This window comes from Meyerozyma guilliermondii, genomic scaffold, assembly GCF_000149425.1.
Source record: "Meyerozyma guilliermondii ATCC 6260 scaffold_7 genomic scaffold, whole genome shotgun sequence".
NCBI lineage: Eukaryota > Fungi > Ascomycota > Pichiomycetes > Serinales > Debaryomycetaceae > Meyerozyma > Meyerozyma guilliermondii.
In genome coordinates, this window is record NW_001809794.1 from 750,540 (window position 1) to 776,006 (window position 25,467).

The 25,467-nt window shown below is 44.2% G+C and overlaps 13 protein-coding genes across 13 annotated transcripts; 5 read left to right on the forward strand and 8 right to left on the reverse strand. All coding sequences in view use genetic code 12, as the record gives it.

The window, feature by feature from the left end:
- Window positions 1-309: 309 nt before the first annotated feature.
- PGUG_05598 (uncharacterized protein) lies at window positions 310-915 on the reverse strand (the record flags this gene model as incomplete). The annotated part of the gene is made up of 1 exon (XM_001482528.1): window positions 310-915. The coding sequence occupies one exon, from the start codon at window positions 913-915 to the stop codon at window positions 310-312; it is 606 nt and encodes a 201-aa protein (XP_001482578.1).
- A 1,062-nt stretch (window positions 916-1,977) lies between these two features.
- Window positions 1,978-3,930, forward strand: OSM2 (fumarate reductase; the record flags this gene model as incomplete). The annotated part of the gene is made up of 1 exon (XM_001482529.1): window positions 1,978-3,930. One exon carries the CDS (start codon window positions 1,978-1,980, stop codon window positions 3,928-3,930), a length of 1,953 nt encoding a protein of 650 aa, XP_001482579.2.
- A 103-nt stretch (window positions 3,931-4,033) lies between these two features.
- Window positions 4,034-5,116, reverse strand: ACT1 (actin; the record flags this gene model as incomplete). Its single annotated transcript, XM_001482530.1, has 1 exon — window positions 4,034-5,116. The coding sequence occupies one exon, from the start codon at window positions 5,114-5,116 to the stop codon at window positions 4,034-4,036; it is 1,083 nt and encodes a 360-aa protein (XP_001482580.1).
- Window positions 5,117-6,270: 1,154 nt separating this feature from the next.
- PGUG_05601 (SNAP receptor) lies at window positions 6,271-6,495 on the forward strand (the record flags this gene model as incomplete). Its single annotated transcript, XM_001482531.1, has 1 exon — window positions 6,271-6,495. One exon carries the CDS (start codon window positions 6,271-6,273, stop codon window positions 6,493-6,495), a length of 225 nt encoding a protein of 74 aa, XP_001482581.1.
- Window positions 6,496-6,864: 369 nt separating this feature from the next.
- Window positions 6,865-7,275, reverse strand: GCV3 (glycine decarboxylase subunit H; the record flags this gene model as incomplete). The annotated part of the gene is made up of 1 exon (XM_001482532.1): window positions 6,865-7,275. The coding sequence occupies one exon, from the start codon at window positions 7,273-7,275 to the stop codon at window positions 6,865-6,867; it is 411 nt and encodes a 136-aa protein (XP_001482582.1).
- Window positions 7,276-7,485: 210 nt separating this feature from the next.
- On the reverse strand, window positions 7,486-9,309 carry PGUG_05603 (uncharacterized protein; the record flags this gene model as incomplete). Its single annotated transcript, XM_001482533.1, has 1 exon — window positions 7,486-9,309. The coding sequence occupies one exon, from the start codon at window positions 9,307-9,309 to the stop codon at window positions 7,486-7,488; it is 1,824 nt and encodes a 607-aa protein (XP_001482583.2).
- Window positions 9,310-11,187: 1,878 nt separating this feature from the next.
- Window positions 11,188-11,709, forward strand: PGUG_05604 (heat shock 70 kd protein cognate 1; the record flags this gene model as incomplete). Its single annotated transcript, XM_001482534.1, has 1 exon — window positions 11,188-11,709. One exon carries the CDS (start codon window positions 11,188-11,190, stop codon window positions 11,707-11,709), a length of 522 nt encoding a protein of 173 aa, XP_001482584.1.
- PGUG_05605 (uncharacterized protein) lies at window positions 11,681-12,382 on the forward strand (the record flags this gene model as incomplete). The annotated part of the gene is made up of 1 exon (XM_001482535.1): window positions 11,681-12,382. The coding sequence occupies one exon, from the start codon at window positions 11,681-11,683 to the stop codon at window positions 12,380-12,382; it is 702 nt and encodes a 233-aa protein (XP_001482585.2).
- Window positions 12,383-12,471: 89 nt separating this feature from the next.
- On the reverse strand, window positions 12,472-14,520 carry PGUG_05606 (uncharacterized protein; the record flags this gene model as incomplete). The annotated part of the gene is made up of 1 exon (XM_001482536.1): window positions 12,472-14,520. The coding sequence occupies one exon, from the start codon at window positions 14,518-14,520 to the stop codon at window positions 12,472-12,474; it is 2,049 nt and encodes a 682-aa protein (XP_001482586.2).
- Window positions 14,521-15,066: 546 nt separating this feature from the next.
- Window positions 15,067-15,786, reverse strand: MCU1 (Mcu1p; the record flags this gene model as incomplete). The annotated part of the gene is made up of 1 exon (XM_001482537.1): window positions 15,067-15,786. One exon carries the CDS (start codon window positions 15,784-15,786, stop codon window positions 15,067-15,069), a length of 720 nt encoding a protein of 239 aa, XP_001482587.2.
- Window positions 15,787-16,896: 1,110 nt separating this feature from the next.
- On the reverse strand, window positions 16,897-20,817 carry PGUG_05608 (uncharacterized protein; the record flags this gene model as incomplete). Its single annotated transcript, XM_001482538.1, has 1 exon — window positions 16,897-20,817. One exon carries the CDS (start codon window positions 20,815-20,817, stop codon window positions 16,897-16,899), a length of 3,921 nt encoding a protein of 1,306 aa, XP_001482588.2.
- Window positions 20,818-21,427: 610 nt separating this feature from the next.
- Window positions 21,428-22,444, forward strand: HSM3 (Hsm3p; the record flags this gene model as incomplete). Its single annotated transcript, XM_001482539.1, has 1 exon — window positions 21,428-22,444. One exon carries the CDS (start codon window positions 21,428-21,430, stop codon window positions 22,442-22,444), a length of 1,017 nt encoding a protein of 338 aa, XP_001482589.2.
- Window positions 22,445-22,448: 4 nt separating this feature from the next.
- MED16 (Med16p) lies at window positions 22,449-25,274 on the reverse strand (the record flags this gene model as incomplete). Its single annotated transcript, XM_001482540.1, has 1 exon — window positions 22,449-25,274. The coding sequence occupies one exon, from the start codon at window positions 25,272-25,274 to the stop codon at window positions 22,449-22,451; it is 2,826 nt and encodes a 941-aa protein (XP_001482590.2).
- Window positions 25,275-25,467: the final 193 nt, after the last annotated feature.

The window sequence follows — 25,467 nt, forward strand, 5'->3', positions numbered from 1 at the left end:
CTTCGTGGCTCAGATTTCGCAAAATGGAAAAGTGAATTTCGGCTAGGTCCTGATGCGATTTCGCAAATGTTCTATAACCATTTCGCTCTCGCCTATATTGAGATGCGCACCAGGGTTTCCACTTTTCGCAAGACTAATTTTCAATTTCGTATTATCTTGAGAAGATTCCGCCTCGACCCATCGATTTTTTCGCGTACAGTACTTGATTTCGTTCCGTATAGTGTGCAGATTTCGCCTCAAATACGTTCTGGAAGCATCCGAAATTCGCCATAGTATCGATTCAAACTAAGTTAGGCATAACAGAAACACTTATGCACATTGTCTTAATCCTTTAGCAATATGACAATGACTCAATAACAACCGAAATATACCTAAGCAGTAATAACAAGTTCCTCCTCTCTGCGATCTTGCTGCGTCCCAAATACAAAACGTCCCATGTTCATCATTGTAACATTCCGAACAACGTTTGCCGTGCGGTGCACACTGGTTTTCATTCACACACTTTTGATTGTAACAACTACTGCTATCTCTTTTCAAAATATAAGGAGTATTAGGTTCAATACTCCCATTGCTCTTTTCAATTTCTAGTAATTTTTCCACTTGTGCACAATAATCTACCTCTGGATCATACTTAGGTGCATGAGTGTTATTGCTCGTCAACGCTTGAAAATCTTGTTTTTGACCGATCACTTGCTCTGTATTCTTGATGGTCTTTACAAGAGGAACAACAGTATTTGTTTTCTCGTCAAAGAAACCAGACATATACCCATCTCCTATCTCTCTTGTACCAGTTCTCAATCCGTACATATGGAGATAACAAATCATGTTGTCATCCAAGTTGGTTACTAACTCTGGTAAAGCAGCGATGACATAACATACGCATGCCACAAGAACGCTGAGAATTCTTAGTTTCATTCTGATATTCAATAAAGTGATATGATACTCCGCACTTCTTTTTGTGTCCTTTTATAGGCTTCCTAGTAAGGGATACAAACAGCTCTTCCTAATAGAAATACAATAGCTGTCAGATTACATAATTTCATGCACACCGCTGCAAGTGAAGATAATGGACCTTCTGAGAAATCAAGCTGCTTAGATAAGCCCAGACGAACGTATTTTCTACAAGTGCTGGACCTATATCTCTTTCGAGAGGTATAAATAATATTGAGGACAGAATGTTACTGTCTTGAGCAGCTGACTGTCTAAGCCTATAGAGGCTTTGGCAAAGCTTGAGCAAGTTCTAATTAGTTATCCTCATTGAGACTTTTAATGGACTAAATTGGAAACGTCGCTTCAGGCGATGCGTCATCCGCCTCAACCTGAAAGCTATAATAAGGGCTCATGAAATCCCTGGGCTTCAACAATTGACTTAGAAGTATCTAGCAGTTAATTCCACCACAGCTTTGTGTTACCAAACTTAGAAATCGATTATGTCAGAACAAGTAGGATTTCAACAAATCCCGGGGCGCATTTCATTATAGGTAAGAGCGAATGGTTATAGAACATTTGCGAAATCGCATCAGGACCTAGCCGAAATTCACTTTTCCATTTTGCGAAATCTGAGCCATATATATACGAAATGATTATGAAATACTTCGAATTTGCTAAAAAGTATTAACGAATTCATCAACGTTTCACGCGCGAAATTGAATAGCTGCGCCAGCGAATTTGTTCGTCAACTGTGAAAAAGCGATATTTTCCGCGCGCAATCGAGATGAAAAACACTGTACCACCAACACATCCATCTAAAAGAGGAAACAATCCCCTCTGCATCACCCCACCTTTTTGCAGCAAATGGCTTGTTTGGCACATCCTTACACCCACACTAATCGGGCAACTCCATCCAATAATTGCGCCCGGCAAGTAAGCAACCCCACACTTACGCGCGGAGTTTGGATTCAAGGGTTTTGTTGAACCGAATACCCGGAAACATATTTTCCACGACAATTGTTGCTCAATTTAATATATACTGTTGCAATGTCTGAAGTGCCCGAGAATCCTATTATCGTTGTTGGCGGTGGACTTGCTGGCTTATCTGCTGCACATCAAGCATACTTACGGGGTGCCAATGTGGTACTTCTTGACAAGCAATCGTTTCTTAGTGGAAACAGTGGAAAGGCGACTTCTGGTATCAATGGAGCGTTAACAAGGACCCAAATAGACCTCTCAATCAAGGACTCTGTACAACAATTTTATGAGGATACATTGAAGACAGCTAAAGATAGAGCCAATCCAGATTTGATCAAGGTTTTGACTTACAATTCTGCTGATGCAGTACACTGGCTCCAAGAAGTGTTTGACCTAGATCTCTCTGTGGTGTCGAGGTTAGGTGGCCATTCACAACCTCGTACTCACAGAGGTAAAGATGCCAAATTCCCTGGCATGGCTATCACCTACAGATTACTTGAGCAACTTGAAAACTTGGCCGAGTCGGAGCCCAATAGGGTCATGATCTTAAAGCGTTGTCAAGTTGTTGATTTGGTTAAGGAAGAAGGCTCCGACTTTTCAATTCGTGGAGTGAAATACAAGAACCTTGATAACAAAGAGAAACACGAGTTATTGGGCCCAGTGATCTTAGCCACTGGTGGCTATGCTGCAGATTTCACTAAAAACTCGTTGCTCCGCAAATACAGACCAGATATTATCGACTTGCCATCAACTAACGGAAATCATGCTACTGGAGATGGCCAAAAAATTGTCATGAAGAACAAAGGAGTGGGAATTGACATGGATAAGGTCCAGGTGCATCCTACCGGCTTGATTGATTTGAATGACAAAGATGTCATAAGTGGTAAAAAGTCTCCCAGGTTTCTCTTTCTCGGTGCTGAAGCCCTTAGAGGAGAAGGAGGGATCATCTTCAACAACCAAGGTGAAAGATTTGTGGACGAGCTTGGAACCAGAGATTACGTTTCTGGCGAAATGGAAAAGCAAATCAAGGCTGGCAATGGCCCATTAAGATTGGTGTTGAGCACAAAGAGTGAGAAGCAATTGCTGTTCCACATCAAGCACTACACGCAAAGAAATCTTATGAAAAAGATCACTGGCAAACAATTAGCGGAAGAAATTGGCTGTTCCCAAGACACCTTACAAGCTCAAATTGACGAATACAACAAGGCAGCGAAAGGTGAGGTAGAAGACAAGTTCGGAAAGAAGTTTTTCCCAACTACGCCTTTCGAATTCGGACCTGACAAGGAATTCTATGTGTCGTTCATTACGAGAGTTTTACACTTCACAATGGGTGGTGTCAAGATTGATGATAAGACTCATGTTCTTTACCAAGAGGGAGACGAATTTAAGCCATTTGATGGTCTTTACGCCTGTGGTGAGGTTGCAGGTGGAGTTCATGGACACAATAGGTTGGGAGGATCTTCGTTGTTGGCGTGCGTAGTGTATGGTCGAGTTGCTGCCGATCAAGCTACCAACTTTTTTATGCAAAAATTAACTTCCAGATCTCCACAGAACGCCGCAGTCAACAGATTGCAACAGATTAGTTTTCATATTGACCCAAACCATCCCCAACGAGTTGTTATTGATTGGGGAAACAAGGATGGAAGTGGAGAAAGTGAGAATGAAGATCAGGGCAAGAAACAGAGCCAGAACTCTCAAAGCAAATCAGGCTCATCCCCAGCTCAGTCTAAGCCCAAGGAACTGATAAGCCAATTCAAAATCCCAGACAAGGAGTTCACGGAGGAAGAAGTTGCAAAGCACAACAAAAAAGAGAACTGCTGGTGTATCGTTAAAAATGTTGTTCTTGACTTAACGTCCTTCTTGGACAACCACCCAGGAGGCGCCGAATCGATTTTGAATTTTGCTGGAAAGGACGCAACTGAAAGTTTTGACATGCTTCATGAGGACAACGTTGTCGTCAGGTATGCTAAGGAGTGTGTTTTAGGTAGGCTTAAAGGAAAAACACCAGCATTGGAGTTTTAGATTATGAATACATGAAACTTGAGATAAATCTAGAGAGAACTTTGAGAATACAATATTCTTTTCATATACAAATTTTGATCCAAGAAAAGAAAGTCTAACCTATTTAGAAACACTTGTGGTGAACAATAGAAGGTCCGGACTCGTCGTATTCTTGCTTCGAGATCCACATTTGTTGGAAAGTGGACAAGGAAGCCAAAATAGAACCACCAATCCAGACAGAGTACTTTCTCTCAGGAGGAGCGATGATCTTAACCTTCATCGAAGATGGAGCCAAGGCAGTAATCTCCTTTTGCATACGTTCAGCAATACCTGGGAACATAGTAGTACCACCAGACATGACAATGTTACCGTACAACTCCTTACGAACATCAAGGTCACACTTGATGATCGAGTTGTAGGTGGTTTGGTCAATACCAGCGGCTTCCAATCCCAAGTCGGAAGGACGGAACAAAGCTTCAACAGCTCTGAATCTCTCGTTACCGATGGTGATGACTTGACCATCGGGCAACTCGTAAGACTTCTCGATGGCGGAAGATTGAGACGAAGTTTGCATTTCTTGTTCGAAATCCAAGGCGACGTAACACAACTTCTCCTTGATATCACGAACGATTTCTCTCTCAGCAGTGGTGGTGAAAGTGTAACCACGCTCGGACAAGATCTTCATCAAGTAGTCAGTCAAGTCACGACCAGCCAAGTCAAGTCTTAAGATACCGTGAGGCAAGGAGAAACCGGCGTAGATTGGAACCACGTGAGTAACACCATCACCGGAATCCAAAACAATACCGGTGGTTCTACCAGAGGAGTACAAAGACAACACAGCCTGGATGTTAACGTAGAAGGCAGGAACGTTGAAAGTCTCAAACATAATTTGAGTCATCTTTTCTCTGTTCAACTTGGGGTTCATTGGAGCCTCGGTCAACAAGACAGGGTGCTCTTCTGGGGCAACTCTCAACTCGTTGTAGAAAGTGTGGTGCCAGATTTTTTCCATATCATCCCAGTTCTTGACGATACCGTGTTCAATAGGGTATCTCAAGGTCAAGATACCTCTCTTGGACTGGGCTTCGTCACCAACATAGGAGTCTCTTTGACCCATACCGACCATGATACCTTGATGTCTTGGTCTACCGACGATCGAAGGGAACACGGCACGAGGAGCGTCATCACCGGCGAAACCGGCTTTACACATACCGGAACCGTTGTCAATGACCAAAGCAGCTACTTCTTCTGAATGTTAGTATGGGTGAAAAATCAACGTTGATGTACTTATTAGCCGACGCTGGAGTTTATGTCAAGCTGAAAAGCGCGTTTATACACGAATTGGCATCAGATCTCTCGCAAAACTTCGAAAGATCAAGACGGCAAGCGCAGTTCGACGTTGAATAGCCGACGACGTAAAATGGCAAACAAACAAACATGAACAATCCATCAACGGGATACAAAAAGTCACGCAATTGCGTCAATAATCAGCGGAATTTACATACCTCCGTCCATTTTGCTATACTATATTAATACCTAGTCAAAAGTAAATTTTTCGAAAGGGGTGAGCGCTGGTATCAAACAACGAGGCAGAAACGACCCAACCAGGGATTACCCGGCAATCGCGTCCCGGTGTGTGCAGGGAGATTGCTATTGTGTGCACGCCGGATCACTCATGTGCCGGATTCGTCTAGTGAAAGTGAATCGGAGATGACTATGTACAGGATTCACCGCGCGGAGACCGGCGGCAACGAGGCGCGGAAATCGACTCTAGGTGACCATTTCTGTGCGTGAGAGCTGTCGCAGCATCTGTGCAGGTGCCAAGCGAGCCTAGTCGCACAACAGACTGTTGGCTTATAACCGCATTGGGTAACCGTCAAGAGCGGGTCATCTTACATAAGCGCAAGTTCACTGTCAATGGGACATGAAAGTAACAACTGGATAGTTTGCTAGGATTCGGATGATCGGGAATACGTAGATGTAGTGGATCGCAACATGAAGGTGTTACAAAACGTATATTGAAGATAATTTTTTATAATTTTTTTTATATAGCCCGACCTCGTCGTCTTTGTGTCACTTTCTCATTACAACTCAAGTCATTTCAGTTTGATTTCCGTGCACAAAAGAGTTTACAACAATGTCTTCTTCAGTTCCCTACGACCCATACATCCCAAACCAAACCACCGGCGAGCAGTCCAACTCCAGGACTGCTGCTATCCAAGCCGTAAGTACTATATTTGAGCACCAGTGGCACTTTAAAGGGGGCAAAATTGATCCAAGATGGATGAAAGAACACGAAATTTTCAGGGTTTTCGATGATTTTTACATATACTAACTCAGCAAATTGACGATACCGTTGGAATCATGAGAGATAACATCAATAAAGTTGCGGAACGTGGAGAAAGATTGGACTCGATCGAGAATAAAACCGACAACTTGGCCATAAGTGCTCAAGGATTCAGAAGAGGAGCTAATCGTGTAAGAAAAGATATGTGGTGGAAGGATATGAAGATGAGAATGTGTCTTATTTTGGTGGTGATCATTTTGTTAATTGTTATTATTGTGCCAATTGCTGTGCACTTTTCTTGATGTATGTTTAATGAATACGTAAGTGCAAAGTGTAGTAAAGAAGGAAAAAAGCGAGTGGAATAAAGGGAGTGAAAACGAGGGAGAGAGAGAACGAAGAAGTGTTGTAGGTAATTGGTGATAAGGTCGAGCTGGCTAGCTACTATTTTTAGTTTCGTTCTTTCGTCGCAACCATTGTTCAGTTGCGACTCACATATGAGACCTTTCTACGTTATGAAAGCTAAAAGTACATTTCTGATTTGCTAGTTCCTAGTTTCCTAGTTCTCCTCCAATGTGCTCTCGTATTGAGCCTCTGTCAACAAATCATCAGACTCAATAGCACTAGGCTCACTCAACTTGATTTGTGCAATCCATGCATCTCCCATTGGGTGCTCATTGATCAACAGAGGGTTCGACTCCAACGCCTCGTTGATAGCAATAACCTCTCCAGCAACCGGGGGAGTAGATTTCAGAAGCAGATTTGACCGATTCAACGGAACCAATCGATTCTCCAACATCGACTTCCTGGCCAACTTCTGGCAATTCCACAAAAGTGGCATCTCCAAGAGCTTCAGCAGCGTAGGTGGTGATACCAATGAACGCGGTGTCGTCCTCATGGACAGCTATCCACTCGTGCTCGGCGGTATACTTGACGGCTTTGGGTCCTTCCTGAAGGTACTTGAACACATGAGATTGAGTGTTGATCTTGAAGTTGCTAGAGTTGTATCTGACAAACGAACCAAAGGCGGGGGCCCTTGGGAGAAAGGTTCTGGCAGCAGCAGGTCTCAATAACGATCTCAACATGATATTTGATATAGGAAAAGAAAAAGGTTGATGCTCACTGGCGTGGAGAGAGTCGCACGGCCGAGTCTGTCACGTGAATGACTCGCGCCAGACCAGAGATAGACAGTACGATTTAAAGTAGGACCAAAGTCAATAAGGATTATACTTTCGTGGTAATTGAGTTAAATAAACCACGCTACTTACTGTAATTACCACGCTTACCGTAATTTATTAGTACAACAAAACTCTTCTCTCATTAGGCTTACTGGTCAACATATAGTCCTTAAAATCAGTGGCAGCTCTCAAGTCTTTTAATTGCAATTGATGACGTTTCGTGGCTGCTTCGGTGGCATGGAACCTCTTGGACACCAACTTGTTTGTTTCTACACATTTCTGGTCGTCTTCAAGCACAGTGTCAATAATGACATTTTCCACTTTGCACCCACTGGACTCGTCGGTTCCAACCCAGAGTCGAAGATTTTTTCTATACTTGAACCCCTTGACGTAGGATTTGTCCATCTCAGGGTACTCGCTCTTCAACAACACCTCAAAGTTGTTGGGGACATAAGCCACTTCGTTTTCAAGTTTGGTAGGAACCAATGGATTGATTTGTCCCAATCTATAGAAGTGGTAATTTTTGTCGTAGATCACCTGTTCACCTTCAGCCAGAGCCTTGAGTAATTCTTGCTTTTCAAAAGGACTCAATTCTCCTTCTTTGGCCTTTAATTTTTCAGCCTCAGTTACCAGCATCGAAGAAACCGCAGTTATGTCAATCAAGATACCAGTATTAATATCAATAAATCTGGCATCGATTAAATTCTTGCTGTTTCCTCTACCACGAGCACCAAAGTATGGTCCAATGTCCAAGTAGAAACTGTTGTATACTCCACTGTCTGCATCAGTGTAATCCAAAATAACGGTGTTGTTGTAGCCTTGAATCAACTTCAACAATCCACCAACAGAAATTTGCATGTCGATATCACTGTCGTATGGTAAGTGCAATCCGTTCCAGTACCACCCGATCAATGAACCGTGTGAAACCCAGGTGTCAATGTGGGCGATTTTGGTGGTGAAATGTAGCCATGCTCTCATCAACCGGTGCAAGATTTCCGACTTGACATTGAAATCAAGGGCCTTTTTCGAGTCGAAAAAACGCCAATCCATGTGACTAGCCATGGGAACGTCCATCGTATATGCTTCTGTAAAGTATTTTGGAATGTCATTGCCCAATTTTTCAGTAGCAGCATGAATCTTGGCTATCTTTGAGTTCGCAGGAAAAAGTTGCAATGTCTCTTCAAAGTCAAACTGCTTCTCGTCAATGTACTTGGAAGCAAACTGCGAGTATTTGGGGTCCAAAACTTGAAACGCTTCGTCAGAAGGAAACAGGTCCTCAGCCGATTTTTTGGAATTTTTCGCAACCAAACCTTGAAGCAGACTGACGACGTTTTCGATGGAAGCACCTTTCAGCTTAATTTTCTGCGGATTAGGGTCAACGGGAAACTTATAGGAACTGTCCTTGGTCAACAAAACAACACTATCGGGATTGGTGTAGGTTTTGGACATATGTATTGTCTTCATAACCGTTCTGAACTCGGGGTACAAGTAGAGAAGAATGTTCTGTTTCACCACAATAGGAACTTCTCTGTCTGTGGGATCTTCAACACAATTGAAAGGAGTATTAGTAGGTTTCCCGATAAGGCCAGCCAACTTTACACAATTCAACTCAGCATAAAACTTTTTTTTAGCTTCGATTTCTTTATCGAGAGACAAAAATTGCTTCCAGGAAAAAGGAATTTTCATATCTTGGGGCACTTCGTTACCATTGGCATTGATTTTGGAGCGAACTTCTTCCAACAAATTGGCAGCATATTTGATTGTGCCATCATCAGTGTCAATTGGCGCAATTGGTTTGGAAGATCCAAAGGAAATATGGGTCGTTCCTACAAAGAAGTAAAGTCCCACAAGACAAGCCACCAAAATGAATAGCCTCGGGCTATATACCTTGCGCAAGTTCCGCTTGATGGTAAAAGTGTTTAGGGGTTTTTTATCTTTCATCGCCAGTGCAAACAATACCTAGGAATACAACGATAGAAGAGATGAGTTCTGAACTAGTTCTGTCGGGCAAACGCATAAAATTACGGGGCGAGTGCATGCATATGCAAGACGAAATTCAGCGTAAGGCGTGTATTTTTCTTGCGACGAAACCAATGAATTTGTGTCTTCCGTTTACGCCGCCGTGCTCATTTACGAGAAATTAGCTATTGATTTGGGCTTAGGCGAATTCCGGATGTTCAAAGCGAATCGAACCATAATTTAGGATGAACGCACCTGCATCGGTTTCGCTGTGTTCCAAGCCTTTGTGCGTGGAAATTTCTTGTGCATATTTCTCATGCATCTCACCGCACTGCTAATTGACAAATATAAGCGAGTTATGCTTATGAAATATTTATGAGGTACTGTCCCAGTCAGCAAGGCTAATTCTTCTTTAGTAGATTGTTTGTTCCCAGTTAATGCTAATTCAAGTTTCGACTTATCGTAATTACACACGTGACAGTATAATATTTTATGTGGTACTGCAGGAGGTATGCAGTCAAAAGTAGCTTCACCTTATCGTATAGTCTAATTTCTTAAGACTTGACAAAATGTAAGAAACAAACTTTATCCATAGTCGGTCTAAAACTATTTCTTGGCAAAATAAGTCGACAGTAGCCCGAAGTAGCCCGAAAAGCCGTCTTGAAATTCGTCTTGGCTGCATCCAGTCGCCAAACTTTTGCGCACCCTATTCCATCCTGCATAATTTCAGCCTCTCGCCAGTCGTAAGTGAGGCTTTACCTGCAGGAGGACAATCGAGATCATGCAATCGGCCCCACACTTCTATATGCACGACACAAATGCAGCAATAATTTGCAGCCTTTGCAACCAGATCAAAAAATACGTCAAATCACTTTTGAGCAAGTGCCAATAATTGCTGAGGGTAGAATCATAATCCGATAGTAGTGATACTCCCGCAACTCTACATTCTGCTAGCGTGGGGTGTGACAGAAGTTTCTAGAAAATTCTAGATCATGCATACAGAAGGTTCTAGTAATGGGTCTCCTGCAGCAACTGTAGTATATAAGCCCCACCAGTATCCCCTCCCCTTCATTCACTACAAGAATTCTAATAGTAAATCATGTCGAAAGCAATTGGAATTGACTTAGGAACAACATACTCATGCGTTGCTCATTATACCAACGACAGAGTGGAGATCATTGCAAATGATCAGGGTAACAGAACCACCCCATCATTTGTAGCCTTCACAGACACAGAAAGATTGATTGGTGATGCGGCCAAAAACCAGGCTGCTATGAACCCTTCAAACACGGTATTTGATGCCAAGCGTTTGATCGGTCGTAGATTTGACGATAGTGAAGTTCAAGGTGATATCAAGCATTTCCCATTCAAAGGTGGTGAATAAGGGAGGAAAGCCCAATATTCAAGTGGAGTTCAAAGGGCGAAACAAAGGTGTTTACTCCTGAAGAAATCTCGTCAATGGTTTTGACCAAGATGAAAGGAGACTGCTGAGGGATACCTTGGTACTACAGTAAAGGATGCGGTTGTTACTGTTCCCGCATACTTCAACGACTCCCAAAGACAAGCTACCAAAGATGCTGGTTTAATTGCAGGGTTGAATGTGTTGAGAAATCATCAACGAACCCACAGCTGCTGCCATTGCTTACGGTTTTGGATAAGAAAGGCACTACTTCTGGTGAACAGAATGTGTTGATCTTTGACTTGGGAGGTGGTACTTTTGATGTTTCTCTTTTGACCATTGATGATGGTATTTTCGAGGTTAAAGCCACCGCTGGTGACACTCACTTGGGTGGTGAGGACTTTGATAACAGATTGGTCAACCACTTTATTCAGGAATTCAAGAGAAAGACAAAGAAGGATATGTCCACCAACCAGAGAGCATTGAGAAGATTGAGAACCGCTTGTGAAAGAGCAAAGAGAACCCTTTCGTCGTCGGCTCAAACCTCGTTGGAAATCGACTCTTTGTTCGAAGGTATTGACTTCTACACTTCCATCACAAGAGCTCGTTTCGAAGAGTTGTGTGCTGATTTGTTCAGAACCACCTTGGAGCCTGTGGAAAAAGTTTTGAAAGATGCCAAGGTGGACAAGTCCCAAATCAACGAAATTGTGCTTGTGGGAGGCTCCACGAGAATCCCCAAGATTCAAAAGATGGTGTCTGATTTCTTCAACGGTAAAGAACCAAACAAGTCTATCAACCCCGATGAGGCAGTTGCTTATGGTGCTGCAGTGCAAGCTGCTATCTTGACAGGAGACACATCGTCCAAGACCCAAGACTTGTTGTTGTTGGATGTTGCTCCATTGTCGCTTGGTATTGAAACCGCCGGAGGAGTTATGACAAAATTGATTCCTCGTAATGCCACCTATTCCTACGAAGAAGACTGAGGTGTTCTCTACCTATGCTGACAACCAGCCAGGTGTGTTGATCCAGGTTTACGAAGGTGAAAGAGCAAGAACAAAGGACAACAATTTGCTTGGTAAGTTTGAATTGTCTGGCATTCCACCAGCTCCAAGAGGTGTTCCACAGATTGAAGTCACATTTGATATGGACGCCAATGGTATCTTGAATGTTTCTGCGCTCGAGAAGGGTACAGGCAAGACACAAAAGATCACCATCACCAACGACAAGGGTAGATTGTCCAAAGAAGATATTGAAAGAATGGTCAATGAGGCCGAGAAGTACAAGGAAGAAGACGAGAAAGAGGCAGCTAGAATTCAAGCCAAGAATACTCTTGAATCGTACGCTTACTCTTTGAAGAACAGCCTCAATGACGGTGAGATGAAGGACAAGATCAGTGCTGACGACAAGGAGAAATTGTCAAAGGCAGTGGAGGAAACCATCTCATGGTTGGATGAGTCTCAAGCTGCCTCAACCGAGGAATACAACGACAGACACAAGGACTTGGAATCTCTCGCTAATCCTATAATTTCTGGAGCTTATCTGGCTGGTGGGGCTCCCGGTGGGTTCCCAGGCGGAGCACCAGGAGGAGCACCTGGAGGATTCCCAGGTGCTGAAGGAAGCTCAAGTTCAGGACCAACCGTCGAAGAAGTTGACTAAGGTGACTAAGAAGTCAACGCAAGTTGTCTGTTAAATGATATTGATGCTACGTTATGTTGAAATGAATATACTTATCGATTATAAATATGCTAATTGTAGAACTCTGTAGTTATACAAATGGTAACGGTCAAGAACCAGCTCGTGATTAAAGATGCACCGACCTTTTTGTCTATCATCCAGCCGTTGAACCGTACAATGGCGAACAACATGAACATGTTCAAGATGACAGACATGGCCATAATTTTAACGGTAATAGTTGTCTCGATGTCGTAGTTCAGACTGAAGGAGGAATCTGCCCTTTGAATATTGATAAGTATTGTACTTATTCCCAACAGGCAGAGAGACAATAAGGGGGCTCCAAAGCAGGCTCCAAAAGCCATTAACGGGAGACCCATTCGTGCAATCGTAAAGTTGGAAATCAAGTCTCCAACAGAATTTCCCCACGCAAAAACCGTCAATCCTAAGATATCATCACTTAGATTATAGCTTGTAGCAATTGCTTGGAATATCGATATAATTTCCGTAGCAAACAATGCAATCCAGCAAATTGACGAAACAAAACCAAATAATGAACCAGTCATTATGATATAATGTTTACAAGATGGTATGGTGAGAGAAAATAATGCAACCAACACAACAAGGACAGAGCTAGTTGCTAGCATGCCCAACGTGGTAAACCAGTAGTGTTCCAGCGATCTTGCAAGGATATATGTTACAAAATTGGATGCAGAGAAACACTGAAACAAGGTGAGGAAAGCGCTTTCATCGTCAACTTCGACACCACGCCGGTACAGCAAGATGCTGGAATAGTTCACCGTTGGGGTTGTGATGTTCAAAAGTATGGCGAGTGGGTATGTCATGTACAAGTGGCACCGCTGTAGGACGCCCATTTCCTGGTAATCATCCACGTCGGGAAGCACTTTCCAGAGATACTCCAAGAATGATGGATAATAGTGAATAAAGGAATTCTCCGACAACAGGACATCATCACCAGAAGTGACAGGGTCAAGTTCATGTTCATGTAACGGCGCTAAATGGCTCTCCATTGGATATGTATGTGGAGCATTGATCTCACCAATTGAGGAATTATCACTGCGAACCAATTCAGGCGCAGATAAGGGACGTTCATAAGTATCGTCAAGGCTTATACTTCCATGGCTGGTTCTAGTTCTTGAATGTTTGCTGAGGTCTTTGAGAAGAACCTTTAAACCGTAAGAGCCCGTCTCAAGGGTCATATTATTTGCGTCTGCGTGTTCCATGGTGTGGCGTTCGTGAAGAATGAGCTCTTCTATGGTTGGAAGCGTCGCGAATGTATCGAGGAAAACCTCATCTGTAGCCAAGTCTTGAAGCTCGTTACCAAAGTCAAAATTACTTCGAGCACGGCGTTCTCGTATTTGGCGCTCTGCTCTTGATTTCCACATGGAGTGAAGGACCATCAGAACCAGAACATATGACAAATAAATGAGGCACAACGAAAGACTGGTCCAGATGGATAAAGTGGACCTAACAATTGCAACAAAAACAACCATCGCCGCTAGCAGAAAGAACCCAAAATCTATAATAAAAGAGTCTCTTTTAACCTCGAACGGGTGTATCACTGCAATCAATCCCACAACGATGGTAGTAGCGAAAAATGCTGCGCCCACAAGTTCTGAAACTGCGAGAGATTCAGTGTTCATGCTCATTGCCTTGTAGGTTCCCAACACATCTGGGGCTCCGTTTCCAAGCGCCAAGAAAGTCAAGCCCGCTAATCGATCGGAAAGCCTGAGTATTTTGGAAATCGTGTACAAGTTGGGACACAAAAAGTCTGAGGCGATGGTTCCCACCAATGTGAAACAAAGTATGAGAAATAATATAATGGGAAGAATAGCCATGGAGCCCAAAAACAGGAACTTGCAATACAAGAGTGAAAGGTAGCGTAACCTATCTTTAGCGTCAGCATTCACATCCTCTAGGCAGTTTTCTTTAAGATAAGAGCACCGCGAGTCGACTGGAACCCTCCAAATATCGGCACACTCACCTACCTCTGGATCCTCCAGCCCTGCCAAGTCAGTTCCACCCACCGAGTATGGGAGGTAGAACACCACCATGACCACCAATGCCCATCGAAACAACTTGTTCATATGGCTAGGTGTCATATCGAGTGTAACGAAAGCAACCGCAGGCTGTGGAGCTATGCAGGAATTCTCATCGAGCGATGCCAGAGAGAGAACTAGTACAAGAGAAACAATTACAAGAGCTTTATAGACTTCCGCTTACTCTACTCTACAAATGTACAGCTGATCATTGCACCACCTCCCATACGGGCACACGAAGGTAAACCCTTAGAAATACAAGTATTTACCGATGAGGTGCTGCACCCAAGATCAACCAATTGTTCTCCAGTCCATTCTGACACTTTCGACAACTATACTCCTATGGTCATGGGTCAGAACGCCATAAGGGTTCAACCTCAAAGGAATGCATTAGCGTTGCGAATGGCTGTGAATTTGCGTTAACCTTCGCGAGGAAAAATTCTGCTTATAAGGTGGTGGGCGGGTAAGCGAACAGAAAAAGAGAGAACATACTACATACACACCCAGCGCGAAAGAGAACCTTCACTCTATGATCTGAGCTTACTGGGTTGGCTACATTTATTGTAATTCTTATTGTATTTCTTACAATTCTTAATCTTCTATGTACATTCAAAACAACCACCACTTTTTCTTCTGCGGCTGTTCTTCCGCCATGATGTCCGCCAAGTATTGCTTGTGGGTTTCCATTTCTCGAAGCATTTGTTCCTCCTGCTGTTGCTGAATTCTTTGCGCTTCCAACACGTGTCTCTCTGAGGGTCGGTTCAAAGCATATTTGCCCTCTTGGGTTTTCCTCACTGACTCAGGAATGTAATCCGTATCACGCACATTTTTCACCACGATTCCACTGCCCTTGGGGTGGTACAAGTCGTCGTATTCTTCGTCTGTCAAGGTTGTGAACCGCTCCTTCAACAGCAACCTGGCTCTGTAGAAATCAGAGAGAACATTCTCCCTACCATCGTTCCACCGGTAAAAAAATGCTCCGTACAATACTATGGAAGTTGCGAGAAAAGTCCCAAACCATCTAGTACCAATATTCAATCTACGATTGGCATCGACTCGTCTCAAAACCTTGTACTGGCCAGGATATAGCTCCGAAAGCGGCCTGGGAGTGTAGCTCAACCGCTTCATGGTCTCATTGACTTTCCTATATTGTGTGGGGCTTTTGGGAACCGATGAGAACCCGGTGGGTTGGCTACCAGGGACCTTGAATTCCGAGGGGTATCCTTCTGGGGGCCGTACATCTGAAGGATCATATGGGTTGTAGGGGGCCGCAGGGGGCGTCCAGCCCTTGGGATTGGGCCTACGGGAAAGATCTTCGTCCCTAGCCATGGAAAGTGTAGGTGTCGTAAGGTGCGGTATTCAGTGGAGAAATATAGCGAGAGCCTACATGCAGGAATCGCATCTGGAAAATAGCGATTAGAGAGTTAGAGTGTTAGTTGAATACCTACAATGTTCTTGGTTTGTTTATTTCTACCTTTTATTTATAGAGATTAAGGGTCATCCGGCCCAAAGGACACCCCCTTATTTTTTGCAACCCATATTTTTGCAACCCACTAGCAATTGCAGAAAAGAAACCAACCAACAGCAAGAAATAAGAAATAGCGAAGTAGCGAAAAAGTGGCCAAAGCAGCATGCCACTCAACCCATAGCCTTTCAACGTAGCGATATCGTTGCCACCCCCATTGTTTTGTTTTTTTTTTGTTCCATGGCCCTTGTCCTATACTGTACCAATAATGGAAAGTGTCTCTTCCATTGTCCACCAACCAATTTCTGGCTTGAATAAGCCAGACCAATCCCTCAACTGGACATTGCTGTGCAGCCTAGCATGTCCTTACCGACCTTTTCATTCTTTTTTGGGTTGTTCTTTTTTTTTTTTTATTGTGGTGGCCCTTGGGCCCTACTCTAAACCCCATGATGAAACTTTAGGTGCACCCTGCCAAAGTTCCATTTCCAAATCCCCCAGCAATGACTCAATTGAGCCATGTCCATCCCCAGCATGAGACACAACTGTGCAACCCAGCAATGTCTTCACCAACCAACAGCCCCATTCTTCCTTGGGGCACCGACCTTATTTTTTTTTTTTTTTTGGTGGCCCTTAGGCCCTACTTTAAACCCCATAATGAAACTTTTATTCCCCCTTCCAAAGTTTCATTGTCCAAACCCCCCAGACATGGCTCCAATTGAGCCATAAGGAACTTTGGGTCCCTTTCCAAAGTTCCATGTCTGAATCCCCCAACAATGGTTCTTTGAATTGAACCATGTCCGTCCCCAGCTTGGAGACACTTCTGTGCAGCCTAGAAGTGTCTCAGCGACCAACATCCCCATTCTTCCTTGGGGCACCGACCTTCTTCTTTTGTTTATTCCACGGCCCGTGGGCCTCTACTGTACCATAACAGGACTTTAGAAATTCCCAAAGTCCCGTTGTCCCAGCCCAGCATTCTATGACTGATAGAAGCCAAAGAATTTCCTCAACCTGTGCCTACGAGGCCTTGGAGAGGAGCAACTCTCATACTCTCCAATTGAAATACAAGCCTCCACATGGTCGCCGTCCCAATGGAACAGACCGGTACCAACCTGAGTTGGTCTTTGATGTCTCGCCTCTGCAACCTTGGCAAGAGCATCTTCAACCTTGGAACCGATCTTGTGCGATGCCGATTTGCATTTCCTGGCAATTCTCTTGAATCTCAAAGACATCCGTTGACGAAGATGTTTCTTCTGTGATTCCCCAAGAAGAGGCTGGGTGGAGTTGATCAGACTCGACCCAGTCAAGAGATTTCCAAGATTGTCAGTACCATCGGCATCATATTGAAGCTGGTCAGCAGCAAGTCCATCGAAGAAGCAGTAGGATCCAAAGGCGCAATCAAGACTCTCCTCAGATTGGCGGAATATGGATCCGTAGACAATCTGGTCGTCCTTGATTTCAATTTCGACTTCTTCCTCAGCATCGACTTCTTCGACTTTAACGTCAGCTTCGACTTTGACTTCATCTCCCTCTGCTTTGACTTCAGCTTCAGCTTCGACTTCGACCTCAGCTTGGACTTCAGCTTGGACTTCAGCGTGGACTTCAGCTTTGACTTCATCCTCAGCTTCGACTTCGTCTTCAGCTTCGTCCTCCTCCAAGATGGTCTCGGTCCGGGCAGTGACCTTGGCTTGGAGCCAGGATCCTTCCCACAAATCTTCCTTTTCTGAAAGGAATTCTGTGGATGCATCTTCGTCAGCAATGTCAAGTGCATTTGGTTCCCCAGTACCAGCAGCTTGTTCAATTGCTTTGGCATCCTCGTTGACTTCACATTTCACCATCTCAGTCTGGTGAAACTCAGAAACATCGGAGTCGGTTTCAACAACAATCTCAATGGGATTTCCTTCCAAGTCCTCTGGTGTCAATGGATCATTGGGAGTAATCGAGTCGGTGGGAGTTATCGTGATTTCAGGCTTCAAAGGACTATCGGTAGCGGCCAAAGATGTAGACGGTACCTTGGGAGATGTTGTCTCAGGTTCGGATTCTTCCCGTAAATCTGGTGTATCAGAATCTACAGGAAGTGCCAGCCAATCCGTGAACCTGGGAGGTATTCCCAAGGCAACCCATCTTGCATCAATGTCATCGCGTACCTTTGTGTCCTTATCTTCTTCCGTCCTCTCGTCAACTTCCACAACTTGTTTCTTCTCAATGATCTCTTGAACAGCAGCAACTGGTTGAACGTCCCCTTCAACACTGTCAACCTTCTTCTCCATCCAAAGCCCAAAGTCCTTTTCCAATTCTTCAATCTCGGCCTTGAAAGCAGCATCTTGCTTTGCTTGTTCGAGCTCGAAATTCTCGAACTCCAAGGCGTCGTCCTCAGCTTCAAACTCGAGGAACACAAGATCCTTCTTCTGGTCCAGGACAGCTTTCTCCAAAGCTTCAATCGCAACTTCATTAGTGGAAGCTACGTCCTCAACTTCCTTTACGATCGCTTCAATCTCGGCATTAAGGTTGGATGCTTCGATCATAAATGGTTCCATCACAATGCCAGTCTCCACATCAGCTTCCATCTCAACCTCAGTCTCCACATCATTCTGGAGAAAGTCAAGATAAACTTCAGAAGCGCTGTACAAACGTTTGCACTCGGAAATAAAGGCACGCTGTCTTGCTCTCTTAGTCCTTCGTTTGTCAGCTTGTGCCGGAGTCTTGGTGGAACCAAAGGGATCAACATAAGCAGCTTCAGTGTCAGCTTCGACAGTATCTTCAGCAGCTTCGGCAGCTTCAGTTGCAACATCATTGTTGGAAACCTCCGCATTGTTGGAATCGTCAGCTTGCTCCTCGCAAACTTCAGCATCGCAAGGAGCCTCAAGAGCCTGAGCCTCCCGCGCCAACTGCTTCTTGTTGGATTTTCTGATGCGGTATGCTCTTCTTTTCTCTTTCACTCTTTCGGCTTGCTCTGGAGTCTTTAGGCGTTTAGCTTTGTTCTCAGTGTCATTCTGAGTTGCTTCGACCAGCGGAGATTCAACTTGAGATGCTTCAAGCATATCTTCTCTGTTGGGTATCTCGTACTGGGCAACCACAGGAGAAAAGGTAACCTTCTTAGGAACTTTCTCCGAGGCTTCCTGAGACACCTCCGCAGCTTGGTTCTTGAAAGCTTCCATAGCGGCTGCAACCTTAGCCTCAACGGCAGCTTTAATAATGGCGTCGAATCTGTCAGCTTCAGTCTCAGCAGCATCGGTCTTCTCGGCTTCAATTTTCTCGGCTTCAATCTTTTCGGCTTCAAGTCTGTCAGCCTCGATCTTAGAAGCCTTAGGAGCAGCTGCTTCGTTTCTGTCAGCTTCAGCCTTTTCAGCCTTTTCAGCTTCAAGTCTGTCGGCTAGTTCCTGGGAAGCCTTAATGGCAGCATTGAACTCCATTTCTTCCTTAGATGCTTCCATTTGTGAGTCTTCCACATTTGTGACTTCCACTTGAGGTTTCTCGGACTCGTCCTTCTTAGGACGGTTCATCTTGGAGTCGCCTACTTTCAGTGGCTTGGTCTTAGTGTGGGATTTCGATTTCCCACGCTTTGGTCCAACTAGAGTCCAAAACTCAGAAGCTTTCTTTTCGGCTTCAACCATGCTAGCTTTCATTGCAGCTTTAGTATTCCCAGCCTCAATCTTCTTGGCTTGAATATTAGCGGCTTTAACCTTTTCAACTTCAATTTCAGAAGCCTTAAGGGCAGCTTTAAGGTCCAAATCTTCCCTGGATGTTTCCGTCTGCGAAACTTCCATGGCAGTTTTAAGGTCCATATCTTCCTTAGATGCTTCCGTTTGTGAAACTTCCACTTGAGGTTTCTCGGACTCGTCCTCCGTAGGACGGTACATCTGGGAAACATCCACCATCTTTCGCTTGTGAGATTTTGGTTTCTTATCACCACGTTTGGGCTTAGTAACCACAGTCCAAGTGGACTTAGAAACATTGTTCGCACCTCTCATCTTGCAAGCTTCAGCCTTGGCGGCCTGATACGCAGCCTCCCGTTCCAAACGTTTGGCCTCAACAGCCTTAGCCCTTTGTCTTCTCTTGTGTTCTTTCCGCTTGTCAGCTGCAGATGAGTTACTAGCTTCAGAAGTCACATTGGTCTTGGAACTGCATCCAGACACCTGATTTGCAGCCATTTGTTTGTGCGCATCAACGACCACAAACACCTGTTGGGGGAGTTCAGGCTTCAAGGGGGCTTCAGCGGCATCGACAGGGGACTCACAGACGGAAACTGGGTTCTCCTTGGATGGAATATCCCCAGATTTCTCGGAAATAGTTGCAACAGCATCTGCGGTGGGTGCAGGAACATTTGCAGCCACATCTGCAGGTACATTATCAACACTTGCTTTGACAGCTTCGCGCAGCGACAGCTTTTTTTGGACCTTCAGAGCTCTCAGCTTCTTCTTTTTTCCGGTTTTTGCACCTTGAGGAGTGCTGGTGGAAACAGAATGGTCAACTGGATTCTTGGAAACGTCAATTGCAGCGGATTTGGCGCTAGTGTCATTAATAATTTTCGCACCACATGCGTTGACAGACTGTGCGTTTGAAGCACGTTTTGCAGCCATTGACGATTCGGGAACAGATGGGGAGTCACTTCCGGAAGTCGACGAGGTAATGGATGCTTGGTTGGTCACAGGGGTAGCTGCCTCATTGGTGGTGGATGAAGTGGCAGTGGCAGCGGTTTCGGCATTGGTGTTGGTCTTGGTCTCGATGATGGGAGTCTCAGGAAGACTGAGACCAAGAAGTTGCTCCTCAAAGTTGGAGGGGCGGGCCTCAGGTTTGACCAAGTAAGAAAACACAAGGATCATCCGGGCCTGGGTACGGGTGAGGACCAAGTCCTCATAGCCTTTACGGCTAGTTGGATGAGCCTGAACGGAACTCATCGCAACGAGGTTGGTTTCAAGAATGGGCTTCAACTAAAAGTCGAAGCGGAACCTTGAAGAAAATCGGTTCAAAAAAGTGGCCAAATATAAATTTGCAGCCAGTTTTTAAACCAGAGATTTGGGGTTTTAAAAGTGCACTTAACTTCAGAAATTCGTTTATTGAACTTGTTGAGAACTTATACTAACGTATACTTTCTCTGAGACTTGAGTCTGGGGCTTGTTCAATTCGATCCCGAAGTGATTGTAAAGAAACAAAAGATCGCACAAACTCTGTGGCTTTATATGAGCGGTACAAACAGCCTTGACCGACCACAAACCCAAGAAACACAGACACAACGATGGTAAAAAAAATCGGGCATGACGGCGCTCTCCCAGGGTTTTCGCTATTTGAGCCTCAATTCGGTTCAATAAGCCGTTGCGCGAACTGTTACGGTCTCAAAATTGCTAAATACGTTGTCCTATATATACTATGGAGGAAAACACTCCTCAGGAGTGCTTTTGTGTCAAGTAATTCTCTTCTGGCTATTAGCCAGACCCAGAGATTTTGTGTAACTTTTTGCAACCTTGGTCTATATGCAGACTCCCTCAACGTTTCTCTCTTCTTACATATATGTCGTTTGAGGCCACCACCAAGTACCTTACGGACCCAAAATGGCCCCTTGAGGAAATATCCAAGTTTGAGTATGCTGTAGGGCTCTCACCGACATCCCAATTTGTTCAGAAGCCTTATTTGGATCTTTTTAGCCACGCAAAATCCGCCTCCCGTTCCAACGCCATCCTACTTTCTCGACTCTTGGACTTGTACTTAATTACTGGACCACCACTTCCATCCGAGCTTATCAGCTTTGAGCCTGACTCCTCAATTGATGACCCATTTTATCCCATAACCGTGTTGAGCTTCTATACTCGTTGGGTTCAGAGGTCAGATTCCAATACGAACCAGTACCTGTGGGAGTCTGTGAAACCTGCTATAGAAAAATGGATGAAAAAATTTAGCGATAACACAGACGAAGATCAAGACTTATACATTTCTGAGTTGGTAAACTTGATCGCTGCCGTATCTTATGCCCAGCCAGCTTATGCTCAAGACCAAACTACCAAGTATGGTTGGTTTTCACCCGATTTTCTCGATCCCACATCTATCGACCACCATATTCTCTTTCTTTCCAAATTCAATCCTGACGCTATACCAGAAGACCCTGGATACCAGATCTTGGGTCTGCTTCTGCTTCTCACCAAAAGATACTTCCCGATATTGCTCAACATGATTCTGAGTTCCAAAACGTTCGAAATCTTGAAAAGTACGCTTCTGTCGCAGAAGTTGTCAAGGCTATCATATGACTTCTTGTACCAGTTTCTCGTACAGTCGACTCGATTCCCCTACTCTGCCGACTACTTGCTCAATCTGCTTCCCTCAATGGTCTCAGATTACCTAGTCAGCCTGCCCTCAGCAATCAGCGACCCGGAAATATGGAATTTGAAAAAAGAAGCACTCCACAATTTACTAGGACATTCTGATTTGGGTATGTGGGCGGATAAAATAACCTCAACTTACACGTTAATGGTGAACGGCAAGAATGTCAAAGATATTGAGCCTACAGTTGATATTATGGACGAAGCGGCATAGATATTTATTCAGTGTTGATCCAGATGCTTCCGCAAATGCAGCTTCGTTGGAAAACCATCGTCCAAAGTCCAAGAGTGGTAGGGGCATTGAAAACCAACGGATCGTTAACTAACGACACAGATCTGCATCTCGTGCACTTGCGTACTTTGGCTCCACCTTTTCCTCTCGGTATAACCACCTTTCTTAGTGCATCAATACAGTCTCTTGTCCCATATGCCAAACGAGGTACCATTTGCTTTGGTTCTTGAGGATACTGTAAAAGGACTTCGTGAGATCCTTCGACCACTACACACTCATCATTGAACCATTGGATGCCCACACCGATCCAGTCAACATCGTAAAAAAATAGTTCGGATACTTTCATGTCGAGGCTGATATTGTTGGCATATTTTCCAACTACCGCAGTAGCAATTGGGATATACTCCTCGCTAATCTCACCCTGAAACACTAATTTCTGTTCGACACGAAGCTGGTATCCTTTCTTTTCAAACTTGGGATTCTGGCTGATTTCCTTAGCGATTACAGCATCTGTGTCCCGCAAGAAACTTTCAAACAAGGATATCTGTAGTGGAGAATTAGCACATGTGGTAAAGTAGCGGTTCAAAGCTTCCTTCATGGGCTGGAATAATTTGTTAGATTCGGCCAAATCTTTATGCAATTTTTTGAGAGTCTCATGGGTCTTTTGAATGGATGATAGAGCATACATCAAGAACAACCGAGGTACTTTACTCAAGACTATTGGTAACACAACTGAGTTCTTCATGGTAAGCTTGCTTATGGATGGGTCACCTTTGCTATTTGCAAGCTGGTTAAACTCTTGATTTAGGTAGATTATGAGGTCAATCAACCAACGCACGCTTCCTATCAAAGAAACAATACACTCAGCCCGGGCCACTGAATCTTGCATGGTATCTTCTGAAGGTTTCTTTTTCAGGACCTGGCGGTAGATGCTAGACAACAGAAACATTATCCCAAAACTTGTGCTACGAAGATTGAGTACAATCCACGCAAGGTCACTGATGAGTTTTCCGTGGTCTTGTAATTCACCAAGTGCCATTTGCAATGAAAGAAGCTTTTGCAAAGGTGGATTCGATAGTAATTTGTCAACTGATTCTTTACCAAAGGCATCGAGTTGAAAGTTTATAGCCTTGTGCGATTCACATATGATAGACTCGATGAATTTTGTGACCACAACTTCGATATGATGGGATTTTTCTTGGTGCGTCTTGCGCAATATCTTTGTAACCCGTAGAATATCCTGTTGAATCATCACTATGAAATCGTCTGCACAGATGTTGGAGTAACAGGCGTATGAATGGCAAAATGCAAAGCCCACCGACGTCAAAAAAAGCACTTTGGGGTTTACCACGGAATCGATTTTTGATACTGTTTGAAGGTGTAATCTTGGAGAGTCTTCTCCAGGAAATGCGTACACTCTTGCCGTCAAGGTGGGTGAATACGCAACCATTCCTGGAATGATATTTTTGTCACCAGGAGTCTGGAACGAGAAACCAACGTCAAATATACTGGAGACGGTGTGAGGAGGCATTTCTGATTTCGTGGGGTCTATGATGTCCATTTTTCTTCGATCCATTATATCGACCCTGCCATCATTGTAGTTGAACACAACAAAGATATCAGAAAATGCTGCCTGAACAGACAATAAAACCCCAGGCCGAACCGCACGGCTGACTAGTATGAGCTTGGGGCAAGTTTTCTGATTTTCTTGTATGCCCTTTTTGCGGCCAAGCTCTGCAAATTCCGGAGAAATGACATCGTCAGCGTATCCAACTTCGTACTGGTACAAATGAGTGGAGTTTCCGGATTTGTAGGAGATGAAAATGTCCAAATTGGATTCTGAGTTTGCTGAGGTAGATATCAGATCGATGGACAGGAGGGTGTATCCATCTTGAGACTGTTCATTTGTGGCATCCACCACGAAGGGCTGGGGAAGCATATCGTAAGAATGTTCAACCAGAAGTTTAGGGGGAGTTTTGGAACTTTCAGGTGTGTTATAGTGAGGATCTGTTTTTTGTTTTAAAGCAGATTCGGCCAAGAACCCCCAGTCTATTCGAATTGTATGCATCGATATTTTGCCGGTCAAACCGTTATGCGAAACAACCACCAACGATTTATCTTTGGTAAGTCCCAATGAGCCATGGGTAATATACGTTCCCTCAAGTTTTGTACTCACCTTGTAATAATCCACCTTATGTTCTCCTTGGTAATACAAAGTGAGGTCTCCGTTTCTTCGAAGAACTACACACGCTTGCTTACTGGAAATCGGATGCGAGAGACCCAGTGGTTGGTGCAGACTGACCCCATACTGGTAGGCTGCCGAGGACTCGTTGGCTGTTTGTACGAGAACGGCTGGCTTGGGAATAATTTGATTTTTTTCAACATTGAGCCACTTTAAAGCAACCACCTCGTTTCGCTCTCCCACCATATCCCTATACGTCACCACCAATTGGTTGTAGGATGTCAATTCATATGCTGTAGACGGTTTTTGTGATCCATTACGTTGGCCATTCACAACTCCATTATGGGTGCCATTTGTATCGTGATCAATCACACCCACCCCAGCCAAAAGCACATAAAAACTTCCCTGGTGGTCACAAACCGCAAGATCCGTGCTCAAGTTGCTCCAAGAGACCGCCAGGAGGGGTCCTGCTGCCACAGAACCATCGTGGCCTGTAATCTTAAATTTCTGGGGCTCGGCAAGTTGCCATTCTCGACCATTTATGTTCTCTAGATATGTCAAGTGGATACTGTTTCCGGCTCCAGAGTAGGCTATGAAGCCGTTTTTGGACCACGACACTCTGTCGCTCATGCTGATGAATGGATGGTTGGTATCTTAGTGTGTGGAGGAAGTTGGTGCGGTGAAATTGTGCATCAATGCACCAGGCATAGCGACGGCCAAGACCACCACCACCTACGACCTAGACCTATTGACTATAAGTAATTTAATTTATATTTAGAGAATTAATAGACAGTACTTCTATTTATTTTTCTTCTTTTTCTTC